The sequence below is a fragment of the Capra hircus genome, chromosome 1 (genome assembly GCF_001704415.2).
Source record: "Capra hircus breed San Clemente chromosome 1, ASM170441v1, whole genome shotgun sequence".
Classification (NCBI taxonomy): domain Eukaryota; kingdom Metazoa; phylum Chordata; class Mammalia; order Artiodactyla; family Bovidae; genus Capra; species Capra hircus.
Window position 1 is genome coordinate 14,023,716 of NC_030808.1, and position 13,593 is coordinate 14,037,308.

At 33.4% G+C, this 13,593-nt stretch overlaps 1 protein-coding gene across 2 annotated transcripts in view; it reads right to left on the minus strand.

The window, feature by feature from the left end:
• NCAM2 (neural cell adhesion molecule 2) overlaps positions 1-13,593 on the minus strand; it is a 605,915-nt gene that overhangs the window by 176,402 nt on the left and 415,920 nt on the right. For both annotated transcript variants that reach the window (XM_005674756.3, XM_013966137.2), the window contains exons 7-8: positions 12,161-12,321; positions 9,537-9,682 (exon numbers count right to left, since the gene is read on the minus strand). In XM_005674756.3, the coding sequence (XP_005674813.1) occupies positions 9,537-9,682; positions 12,161-12,321 (307 nt within the window). The remainder of the gene's footprint in view (positions 1-9,536; positions 9,683-12,160; positions 12,322-13,593) is intronic.

The window sequence follows — 13,593 nt, forward strand, 5'->3', positions numbered from 1 at the left end:
ATTCTATAATATATATGTGTGAGCTGCTCAGTCATGTCCAACTCTTTCAGAACCCATGGACTCTAACCAGCTGGGCTCCCCTGTCCATGGAATTCTCTAGCAAAGAATACTGGAGTGGGTAGTCATTCTCTTCTCCAGGAGATCTTCCCAACCAAGGGAACGAATGTGGTCTCCCACTTTGTGGGCAGATTATTTACCATCTGAGCTACCAGGGAATAATGTATATTAAAGTAACAATGAAATAGTTTTCAATGTTGATGGGAAAAATAAGGTGGTGAGTAAAAAAAAAAAAAAGTTGGGAAAAGATAAATTATTGTGCTAATATCTATGGTATGTTAGAGAGGCTGGAACTACTATCTACATTAAAAACTTGAATATTACATTCATGGTAACGTAAAGGTTCACCTACACATGATGTAGATGCAATCATAGGAACTGGTTACAGTGTTCTTTTGATTGTTTTTATTAGCAAATGAGGAACCAGTTTAACAGCTGAGCTTTCTTAGGACAGAGGAAGTTTGTGAACTTGAGCGTGGAGGAAATATATGAGGTAGCTGCCAAGAAAATATGGGCTGAGTACTGAAAAACAGACAGAGCATGCATTAAGCTATGGGTCACAGTTTTAAAGGGAGATCATTCAGAATGATTCCAGCTAAGTTTAGCTGTCCTCCAATATGTGTGGTATAGGCACTGAGGTTACTTAAAAGATGACTGGTATTTTTCTGGAAATAGTTTTCAAAGAAAAAAAAGATTGAGGAATGTATATATGGTAATGATTATAACAGACAATGAAATTTAAGCTGGGGAATAAAAGAAGTGAATAGAGTGGGTGATTTGAGCCAGGGAACAGATGATAGAATCCATAGATATTAAGACTACATCATTTCTATGTATTTGATAGACTATAAATATGATTTTCTTACTATCAAATATGAATTTAAAAAAATTAGGCATCCAAGAATGAAGAGCTTGGAAAGTTGGATAAGAACTTCTATGGATTAAAAAACAACAGCAATGATGGTGCTTTAAGATACAGATCATGACAATACATAATAGCCAAGGAAGAGTCTCCTAAGAGGGATTTTTCCCTCAGTAAACACAGCTACTTGATATATGACTGAACATAGTTATTACTGAAGATCTTGAATATATTTTATTTAAATTTATTATTTGTTAATCCATGACTCAAAAGTAATGATGGGATTATAATAACTGTGCTAAAGTACTTTTCATTAATATATATTCAATTTTACAAATTAATTATCATGTAACTAGCATTTTTTATACATGTTTTTGCTTCATGCTTAAAATTGACAATACAAATTTATCAAATGTATTTTTTGCAAGTTCCTTACTAGAATGCTTACTGAAATATTTTCAGATATCTATGTCTAATTGTCCAAATGTAAAGCAATTCATTCAAATTTATTTCATTTTGTTCTTGAACTTACTATCTTCCACTAAAATATTTCATAAATAAATCAAAGTTACATTTACTAGGAAATTTGTTATTTTTGTTGTCTATGGATATTCACTGAAATCTACATATTTCTTTGTTACTAGATTATTCTATATTTTCCTCAATGGTATAGATTCTTTCAAAAGATAAAGTAAATAACACATGAAATTTAAAACAGAATATGGCATTCACAAGAAAACATAATATTATTTTCTGTTATAAAGACAAGGAGAACTAACTTTCAGTATGTAAATAATTTTTTCCCAGAATAATCATGGTAAAATTGTTAACTAATATATTATCCTATGAAAAATATGGTTTATTTCTGCTAGAAATACTTATATATATTTTAAAGTAGCCATTAATTAATAAATACTTTAAAAAAAGAAAAATGATATTTTATTTTTTAATTGTTTCCTAGAATTTCCTCAAAAAAATTTTTTTAATTACATGTTGGACTTATGACTAGTCATCTTGCATACTTTTTGTTTGAGGTGTGAGCTGGAAAAGAAACTTCAGAAAGTTGTAAATGATTGAAAACCCACTTCTCAACAAGCTCAGAAGCATCCCAGGAAGATTTCCAATATGCCTAATTATATTCTACTATCTACATCAGATGAGGAAAAGAAGTATCCATTTGCCTACTGCCCAGCAGGGATCTACAATACTGCTCTCAGAGCACTACAATGAAAAAATGCATTAGGATGATTTTTAAAATGTCACTCAAATATAAAATCCTTCAAAAAAAGCCCATTATCTGTGGAAAGACAAAAAAATACAGGCATTAAAATCTGCAGGTGCCAGAAGCAAGCTCTTTAGCATTCTTCTCTACAATCAGAAACTTTTCTTTTTCCAATGTAAAGACATTACCAAAGTAATCTTAGCTTTTCTTATAATTGAGTTGTACAGATGAGCTATATGGAAGGAAACTGCAAACACATTGCCTCATAGCTTAAGTTATTATAAAATCATAAACTGAAGAATTAGTAAATATCTGAATTTTAAAAAGTATTAGCATGGAAATAAAAAGTATATCTTAAAATATATGATTATCTACTGACTCAAGAGAAAGATGTATAGAATAGTGAAATGTTAAAGATTTATTTTATCCATCATGGAACTTAAAAATGAATCAACTTACATAAAGTCACAGAGTAGGTAAATGGCAAATCCAGAAACTGAAATAATCACTGTTGCAACTACCATAATTTCAATTAAATAAGTCATTTTATTTGAAATGGGGATACAATTCAAATATATTTGAAATTCATGAGCTATACAAACAAATTATTTTCATATTTCTTATTCTATGTATAGCTGTATTGGATATCTAGATTACATTAATTTCAGTGTTGGTGTGTATTTCCATGTGTGTGTATGGGGGGTTGTGATGAAAGAAATATAGTCAGTTGAAAGGTAGAGGTTCTCCGCAGGGTGCCCACACAAGAGCAATTTTGGGGAGTTTCAAAATAAAGCTCTCTAATCACTGTCAGGGATGCTGTAAAAATACTTAGGAACTGCAGTTCCTGGTCACAGCAAACACCTTCTTCCAAGACACAGGAGACTACTCTACACATGGACATCACCAGATGGTTAATACTGAATTCAAATTAATTATATTCTTGGCAGATGAAGATGGATAAGCTTTATACAGTCAGCAAAAACAAGACTGGGAGCTGACTGTGGCTCAGATTATGAACTCCTTATTGAAAAATTCAGACTTAAATTGAAGAAAGTAGAGGAAAACCACTAGGTCATTCATGTATGACCTAATATAAATCTCTTATGATTATACACTGGAAGTGAAAAATAGATTCCAGGGATTAGATCTGATAGAGTGCCTGAAGAACTACGGATGGAGGTTCATGACATTGCAAGGAGGTGGTGATCAAAACAATCCCCAAGAAAAAGAAATGGAAAAAGACAAAGTGGTTGTCTGAGTAGGCCTTACAAATAGCTGAGAAAAGAAGAGAAGCAAAAGGCAAAGGAGAAAAGGAAAGATATACCCATTTGAATGCAGAGTTCCAAAGAATAGCAAGGAGAAATAAGAAAGCTTTCCTCAGTGATCAATGCAAAGAAATAGAGGAAAACAATAGAATGGCAAAGACTAGAGATCTCTTCAAGAAAATTAGAGATACCAAGGAAACATTTCATGCAAAGATGGGCACAATGAAGGACAGAAATGGTATGGACCTAACAGAAGCAGAAGATATTAAAAAGAGGTGATAAGAATACCCACAAGAACTATACAAAAAAGATCTTCATGACCCAGATAAGCACCGTGGTATGATCACTCATGTAGAGCCACACATCCTGGAGTGTGAAATTAAGTGAGGAAGCATCACTATGAACAAAGCTAGTGGAGGTGATGGAATTCCAGTTGAGCTATTTCAAATCCTAAAAGATGACGCTGTGAAACTGCTGAACTCAATATGCCAGCAAATTTGGAAACCTCAACAGTGGCCACAGGATTGGAAAAGGTCAGTTTTTATTCCAACCTCAAAGAAGTGAAAGTGAAGTCACTCAGTCATGTCCAACTCTTTGCCACCCCATAGACTATAGCCTACCAAGCTCCACCATCCATGGGATTTTCCAGGAAAGAGTAGTGGAGTGGGTTGCCATTTCCTTTTCCAGAGGAGCTTCCCAACCCAGGGATTGAACCCAGTCTCCCACATTGTAGGCAGATACTTTTATCATCTAAGCTACCAGGGAAGTCCAAAGAAAGGCAATGCCAAAGAATGTTCAAACTACTGCAGAAATGCACTCATCTCACACACTAGCAAAGTAATGCTCAAAATTCTCCAAGCAAGGCTTCAACAGTACATGAACTGAGAACTTCCAGATATTCCAGCTGGTTTTAGGAATGGCAGAGGAACCAGAGATCAAATTGCCAACTTCCGCTGGAACATCGAAAAAGCAAGAGAATTCCAGAAAAAGCATCTACTTCTGCTTCACTGGCTACGCTAAAGCCTTTGACTATGTGGATCACAACAAATTATGGAAGATTCTTAGAGATGGGAATACCAGATCACCTTACCTGCCTCCTGAGAAACCTGTATGCAAGTTAAGAAGCAATAGTTTAAACATGACATGGAACAATGAACTGGTTCCAAACTGGGAAAGGAGTACAATGACAAGGCTGTGCATTGTCACCGTGCTTAAATGCAGAATACATCATGAGAAATGTCAGGCTGGATGAAGCACAAGCTGGAATCAAGATTGCTGGGAGAAATATCAACAACCTCAGATGCAGATGACACCACCTTTATAGCAGAAAGCGAAGAGGGACTAAAGAGCCTCTTGATGAAGGTGAAAGAGGAGAGTGGAAAAAGCTGTCTTAAAATTCAACAGTCCAAAAACAAAAGTGGCATCCAATCCCATCACTTCATGGGAAAGAGATGGAGAAACAATGGAAACAGTGACAGACTTTATTTTCTTGGGCTCCAAAATCATTGCAGATGGTGACTGCAGCATGAAATTAAAAGAAACTTGCCTCTTGGAAGATAAGTCATGACAAACCTAGGCAGCATATTAAAAAACAAAACATCACTTCACTAAAAGTCCATGTATTCAAAGCTATAATTTTTCCAGTAGTCAGATGTGGATGTGAGAGTTGGACTATAAAGAAGGCTGAGCACCAAAGGCTGAGCTTTTGAACTGTGGGTTTGCAGAAGACTCTTGAAAGTCCCTTGGATTGCAAAGGAATCAAACCAGTCAACCCTAAAGGAAATCATTCCTGAATATTCATTTGAAGGACTGAGGTTGAAGCTGAAGCTCCAATATTTTGGACACCTGATGTGAAGAGCTGACTCATTAGAAAAGACTGGAATGCTGGGCAAGATCAAAGGCTAGAAGAAAAGGGGATGACAGAGGATGATATGGTTGGATGGTATCACCAACTCAATGGATATGAGTTTCAGCAAGCTTTGGGTGATGGTGAAGTATAGGGAAGCCTGGTGAGCTGCAGTCCATGGGGCCACAAAGAGTCAGACAAGACTGAATAATATGGCACAGTTCAAAGTCTGGAAGAAAGACTTAGACATTTTCCAGGAAGAAAGGCTCAGATAGGTACACATGTATACATCTCTTTATGTGATTCTGATGTACAACCTTGGTTCAGCACCTCTCACCCTTTCCCCTGATTATTAACTCAAATTTAAATATCACAACAAGGAAGAATATCAGGGTAAAAAATATTATTTAAGATTTTCTTATACAATGTAATGTCAAATGAAAGAATTTTCTTTTAGACATTGATAATCATACAAACTGTGATACAGAAATTCATGGGAATGGAATTCTTTCACTTGGAATTTAACACATTTCATTATCTATAATCCCGGATTCTTAGAAAGTCTCTGCAATTTTGTAACTTCCATTCACTCTTTTGTCATACAGTAAGCAATATGTCTAGTTCAACCAGAAATGGCTGTCTTTAAAATATTTGAACAACCATATCATGATTGTTTTTTTCAATTATTTAGTAAGCATTTTTGCTGGTTTTATCTGTCCCTAGTTGTTGTTATTGTTGCTTTTCATCAGTCTTAATATCAGGCACTAAGAATTGCCTATAATTACACACTACAATGCATCTTCAGGATTTGGTAAAGAAGTATAAGTAAAATTTCTTATAAACATATTGGTACAAAAATTTTGCAAATTATAATTACTTACAAGGTACATTAAAAATATGAACTGTCTTTTATTATTAAAGATGATGCTATAAATGTTACCATATTTCAGTTTTTCATTTCACTGCAGGTTTTATAATAAAGTGCAGATATTTGAAACACTGCTGTCTTTCTTAAATCAGTAATTGTGGATTTCGCAGTCTCATTTGGTAAATTCTATTTGAAGAGATAAAAGAAGTTGAAAATCTTAAGTTGTTTTCTATAATACAAAGGTGTTGCAAATTATACCATTAACTTTTTTTAAGTTTCTTTTTAAATCAGTATAAGCAGTTTTCATCAACCTAAACAAATTTAAAGGAGGTATTCTGAAGATGATATATTTTCCAAAATGCACCAATGCAGAGGCCTGTCAGAAGAATAAGCTGAACTAAGTCTGTGATAGCACAGAAAAATATGCCAAAGCTATGTCTGGAGGCTGTAGAAGTCCACTTATATACTTAAAATTTCTATTTTGATGTGAAATTTCACATTTCAAAATTGCATATTCATAAGTGAAACACTACTAATTTTAAATATGCCTTGATTCCTCTTCTGAATAGTATGCACTACGAAGCAGAAAACATTTTTTTTTACACTGCTGTATTCTTTGTGCATAGGATAGTACATGGAAACATAAAAGCCCTCAATAAAAGATGCTGATGGTTGTTAAAAGAACTTGCATAAACGGTACAAGAAACATTAGCAATGGAAATTTCTGTTAGTTTAAAGATTATTTTACTGTTTACATTTTATTAAATGTAATTTTCAAGAAGTCATATTTGCTTTAGAATGAAAAAATGAGGAAATAAAAAAAGGCTAATATAATCTTCATATTTTATATAAATAAAAAATTAAGAATTTTTAGTAGAGATTTTCAAATAATGTGAAAAACTCACTCCATTATCCTTTGCCATCCATTAAAAGTGGTTTATATAAATAAATCATTTAAAATCATTCTAGAAGTTTCCTTAGGTCCAAAGATGTACCTTCTCAAAAAATAATATCCTAGAGCATAAAATAATAATGAACACAATGGTAAAATTATCAATGTCTTTATGCTAAGAATTTAATTTGTTATAAAATCTAAAACATATTATTCAAGTGGTTGTATCAAAGAACTGTCTCTCTTTATGGTTTCTAGAAACCCCTTTTCTCTTGGCATTTTATTCTGCAAGAACATTTGAAGCATGGTACAGATCATAGTGCCTCAATTCATGGAGAAAAATGCTTGCCACTTTTCTACAATCAAATTAGAAACACTTTGGTACAACTATGACTTCTGCATAAAGATAACTGTTAAAGTGTACATTTATACTTTGTATTGTTTATTTTTAATCTTAAACGTGAGTTTATTTGAAGGAATAGAAAGCAATCTGGACTTAAAGAACTGAAGTTAACAGTGAATCAGTAAGTAGGGTTGTTTTCTTTGAAACAGAATAAAACACAGTTTTCAAATAAGTGCAAAAGAACAGATAATCCTATTATTTTAATCACAAAGTTTGAGCTGATCTAAACACAGGCTATGATCAGCATTTCATATTTTACCTCAGCAAAATAAAAATAGGTTATTTTTGAAGTTAAATCACTTTTTTTCCCCTAATTTAATACAAATTTAAGTTTATTTTGGCCACATTTGCAGGCATGTGAGATCTTAGGTACTGACCAGGGATCAAACTCACACACACTGCATTGGAAGCCCAGAGTCTTAACTACCAGTCAGGGATATTCCACTATATTTATTGAGTTTATTGACATCATTTTGAAGGATCATTTGGTGTCAAGGACTGAAATTAAATGAGTTTTTGCTACTAAGATTTGTGAACTTTCTACCTATTAATAATGTAGTATATTTATTTACTAGAGGGAAGTGATTGACCTCACAAATAGAAATATCTCCCCAAGGCAGGGATCAAACCCAGGTCTCCCAAATTGCAGGCAGACACTTTACCAGCTGAGCCACAAGGGAAGCCCAAGAATACTAGAGTGGGTAGCCTATCCCTTCTCCAGCAGATCTTCCTAACCCAGGAATAGAACTGGGGTCTCCTGCATTGCAGGCGGATTCTTTACCAACTGAGCTATAAGGCAAGCAAATTAAAAGAGTTTTTGTTACTAAGATTTGTGAACTTTCTACCCATTAATTAACAATGTAGCATATTTATTTACTGTAGGGAAGTGCTTGACCTCACAAATAGAAGAAAGGCAAATAGGGTTTGTTCTCAAAATTTCATAGCCAAACTTTGTATCATGTTAAATTGATGCAAGTTTGAAATAAGTGTTTTAAAACTATGGTGTGTGTACCAGTGAAGGTGTACATGCTAAGTACGAAATAGCATGTTCAAAAAATGTTCGATACAGGATACAGGATGCTTGGGGCTGGTGCACAAGGATGATCCAGAGAGATGATATGGGGTGGGAGGTGGGAGGGGGGTTCAGAATTGGGAACTCATGTACACCCGTGGCTGATTCATGTCAATGCATGGCAAAACCAATACAGTATTGTAAAGTAAAATATAAAATAAAATAAAATAAGCAGAGACATTCCTTTGCCAACAAAGTTCTGTCTAGTCAAGGCTATGGTTTTTCCAGTGGTCATGTGTGGATGTGAGAGTTGGACTGTGAAGAAGGCTGAGCGCCGAAGAATTGATGCTTTGAACTGTGGTGTTGGAGAAGACTCTTGAGAGTCGATTGGACTGTAAGGAGTTCCGACCAGTCCATTCTGAAGGAGATCAGCCCTGGGTGTTCTTTGGAAGGAATGATGCTAAAGCTGAAGCTCCAGTACTTTGGCCACCTCATGCGAAGAGTTGACTCATTGGAAAAGACTCCAATGCTGGGAGGGATTGGGGGCAGGAGGAGAAGGGGACAACAGAGAATGAGATGGCTGGATGGCATCACCGACTAGATGGACATGAATTTGAGTGAACTCCAGGAGTTGGTGATGGACAGGGAGGCCTGGCGTGCTGCAATTCATGGGGTCGCAAAGAGTCAGACATGACTGAGTGACTGAACTGAACTGAATGCACAAAGAAAATATGAAAGAGTTAAGAGTTAAATGACAACCAGGATTTTGTGAATTTAAATTATTTTTATTTTCATAGTACAAGGTAGAGGAATTGAAATTGCAATAAGGTATTTTATGGATTCAGTGTTTACCAAAAGTTTGTATGTAGGAAAATTTAACAATTTTAAATTTTGTCTTAATGAGAAACTTCTTTAATATTAAAATTAGACATTTTTCTCTTATGAATTTATTTTTAGGTTGACTGTGATAGTTGTCTTTTCAAAAATAAATCATTCTTGCATTTCTACAAGTTACTTGGTGAAATGGAGATCAATATGAGATTTAATTATATATAAAACACTGCAAATACAATGCTTTTGAAAATCACTGTATATTAAATTGCTGTTACCTTATCACCTTCAGAAAAAGTAATGCCATCCACTGCTCTTTTCCAGGTGATTGCTGGAATAGGCTCCCCTTCTGCTTCACATATCAGTGTGACTTGACCATTCTCATATGTAGTCTCATTTTTAAGCTGTATTATGTGAGGCTGTACTGTAAAAAATATATACATTACTTAATCTGTATTAAAAGAAAATGTTATTATTCATAGTGGGCATTTGAGTACACAATAGCATAGTATTAAATTGTTAACTTTGCAGTTGTTATAGTGCCATGCTTGCTTTATAAGAGTGCCAGGAGAATTGCAAATTATAGGAGAAATAGCTTTAAAAATAATGTTCATAGATTATAATTATAAAAATAATTTGAAGTGGTTTAGAAACCAATAGGCAAAAGAATTCTTTCCAAGATTTTGCTAATTAAAGATATTTAATTTTTTCCTCTTAAGCTACAAAATTAAAATGTCCTCTTAAAACCACAAATGTATTATGTATGTACGTCTGTGTATGACATTTGCCTTTGTAGTGATTATCTCTTAAACTTTCAAAACAATATCACAAAATGGGGGGAAATAGTGACTGTTCCCTGAATATATAGTAAGTATAACTATGTACAATACTTAAAAAACTTAACAAGTAAATATATATACATACTATTTATCTTTATTATTATGGTTGATTTATTTTGCCCCTAGATTGCCTTAATAATATTAGACATAATAGATAATTATTTCTTTATAGTTATCACAGCTATAAAACCAAACCCTCATGTTTACTAATGTCAATTATATTAATATTAAAAACATGTCCCTTAACAAATTTACATATGCCAAAGAGCTTTAAAATTATAAACTCTGTATTGTCAGTATTTCTTAGGCTTTTATTTGTTTGAATATGAAAGTGATAAAAGCATGTGTTACTTCAGAGCAAGTAACAGTTTTTTTTTTAATCATTAAGTGTAATCAATTATGAAATATATGTATGTTGTTCTTAATCTTAGAAAATTAAATTCTTGATATCAGAAACAGGACATATGTAATTTTTTAAATTCAATGTTTATTCCATTTACTTTAATGGTTTTAGCTTTATTTCCATTATATATGAATGATTTTGTATCAAACACAATATGAATCTGTTCACTGTTACTATGCAAAGTAATTACAACAGTCAAGTAGCATATCATTTTTCATTCATTATTTTCTATTTGAAAGGTAAAAAAAATATTAGAAACCTTTTGCCTTTGTTCTTACTCAGTGTCACTTAAATTTTAAAAATTAACATTATTTCATATAAGCTCATTGAGATCGATTAAGATTATGCTTTGAAATTATCTCAAAGTCTATCATTTCTAATTATTAATTTAGTTTATACTAAGTCACATTTAGCATTGTATATTTCAAAAAGAACATTTTCTTAAGTGGGAAATACTACTTGAATAAATTATATGCTTTCTATAATTTTAATAATTTTGCAAATTATTAGAAATAACGTATTTACTCTTTATTCTATGTGAACAATTTTCTCCTCATTCATAGCTTTGCTGATTTCTCACCATTAAAGATAATTGTGTAATCAAATCTAAGCATGACCCTTCTGAGCAACTTTCCAACATCATGATCTCCAAAATAACAGCCCTTTTTAGACTGATCTAGTTTCACATTCTTCTTAGAACATCTTATCATTCTAATTTTACTTTAATATATTTTGGTATATTCTTTACTGTCTGTCCTACTTAACTAGAATATAGGCTTTATGAAAATCTCCCTGGTACAGGAAATATTTCTATTACAGCTATTCAAGGACCAACTGGCCAAGGGTATGTCCACAGGTGTACATCATTCATTTTTTGGTCTAAACAGTATTGCTGCACCTGTCAAATGCAAAAACTGGTCCCTTCTACTCTTCAAAGTACTCCTTCCTTCCTGCCCTTCTCATTGTTCAGAAAGTGTTGTGATAACAACATTGCTAAAAATGGAGAAAACACACTAAATATCAGTAATGCATATAAATCTTCGTGTTTGTGTTTTAAAGAGAATAATCATATTCTAAATATCCACCACCAAAATCTTTTCCTTGTACAAATATAATGGAAGCTAAATCAATAATTAAAAATAAATACATTGATTTTTGTACTTTCTATAAGTTCCATAAAGAAAGGAATATGGCTCTAATGTGGAAGATATTTATATTGCATGTCCTTTTAATAAAATGAAAAGGGAATATTTAATCATGGTTACAGGTCAATATTCCTAATTACAGCCTTTTGAATGAACTCTCGAAGTATATTAAAAGTAAAACTGAACCCAACATGTGTCATTTAAACATTTATGAAGAACAACCCACAGATATAATAGATTTTGTTATGTACAATTTTAATGAATTTTCTTCCAGCCTCTGCTATGAGTTCATCAAATATTTTATAAAAATTTACATTGTAATCTCATATGATTCTTAAATAAATCTATCTGGTAGCTGCAATTTTAAAATATATTTTAGAGGTGAAAACACTAAAACATAGGTTTAGAAATTAATTTAATTATAAGTAGCTCGTATAAGCGACAGAGACTTTCCCAGTTTGTCTCAGACCTTCCTCTAGACATTACAGGTTTAACTACTGTGCTATAATACTTACCAAAGACTTGGAGAAGCACCTGTTTTTCATCTTCTCCTGCCTTATTTGTGGCCTTGCAGACATAAGGGCCCCCATCACTATTGATAATGTTCCTGACAGTGAGTTCTGTATTGCTTCCTCTCAATGAGTACTTTTCATTTTCTTCAATGAACTTGCCATTCCTAAAGAAGAAAACAGAGGTTGATCTTCATAAATTTGAGTTCATTTTTCAGGAGCAGGTCACACCTAGCATTTTGACCTATAATGGTCAATCACTTCATGGCTACTGTCATTGATACATAAAGCTATATTCCAATTAAACTTATACATTTATTAGCTCAAGAAAATTTAATGCATAAGTAGTAACATTATACTTGAAAGTTGCTTTGACTTTAGAGTCAAGAAGAACATTTGAGTTGTGTTGAAATCTTGACACGCATCTTGGGCAAAAAGCACTCTCTTTGATTTCATACTTGATTATTAGCAAAAACAGAAATAAAAAAGCTTTATTCTGGCTAGTCAACACTTATCTATGAAGTATATTTATTTACTAAGTTACAGGGACACAATAGACTTCCCCAGTGGCTCAGGGGTAAAGAATCTGCTTTCAGTGCAGGAGATGCATGCTCGATCCCTGCATTGGGAAGATCCCCAGGAGAAGGAAATGACAATCAACTTTCACTTCACTATTCTTGTCTGGGATATCCCATGAACAGAGGAGACTGGTGGGCTACAGTCCAAGGGGTTGCAAAGCAATCAGACATGACTTAGTGACTAACCAACAACAAGTGTAAAAATTTAGGATCTCCCTTTAGGTGTTACTTCCTTGGTGGCTCAGACGATAAGTAGTCTGCCTGCAATGCAGGAGACCTGGGCTCAAATCCCTGAGTTGGGAAGATCTCCTGGAGAAGCAAAGGCTACCCACTCCAGTATTCTTGTCTGGAGAATCCCATGAACGGAGGAGCCTGGCAAGCTACAGTCCATTGCATCACAAAGAGTCGGGCATGACTGAGCAACTTCACTTTAGGAGTAGGGAGATTTACCTGTCCATATGAGTTTAAACTAAAAAGGAAATGTATAAAAGGATTATTAAAATATTTCCTAGAAAGAAACAATATTTTCCTGATATTCTAAATGATCTTTTCAGTGAATTCTAGTTCTGCTTTCTAGAAAGTACTGCCATATATCTTAATCTTTATTTTCTATGACGTAAAAACATCCATTTTTCCAGTTTTTATTGACATGTCTAAATATACCATAAAATCTGCAAAATATTCACAAGTGGTGTACAACATTGGGCAAATACTAAATGGCAAATGTATACAGTGCTCTGCAATTTTATGCTTTTTCATAATTTCAGTAATCAAACATTTTCAAGCATGAATAATGACAAGATTTCAGCATTTTTGCCTAGAATTTTATGTATAGATAGCGCTTTCACCCCAATTCTTAAT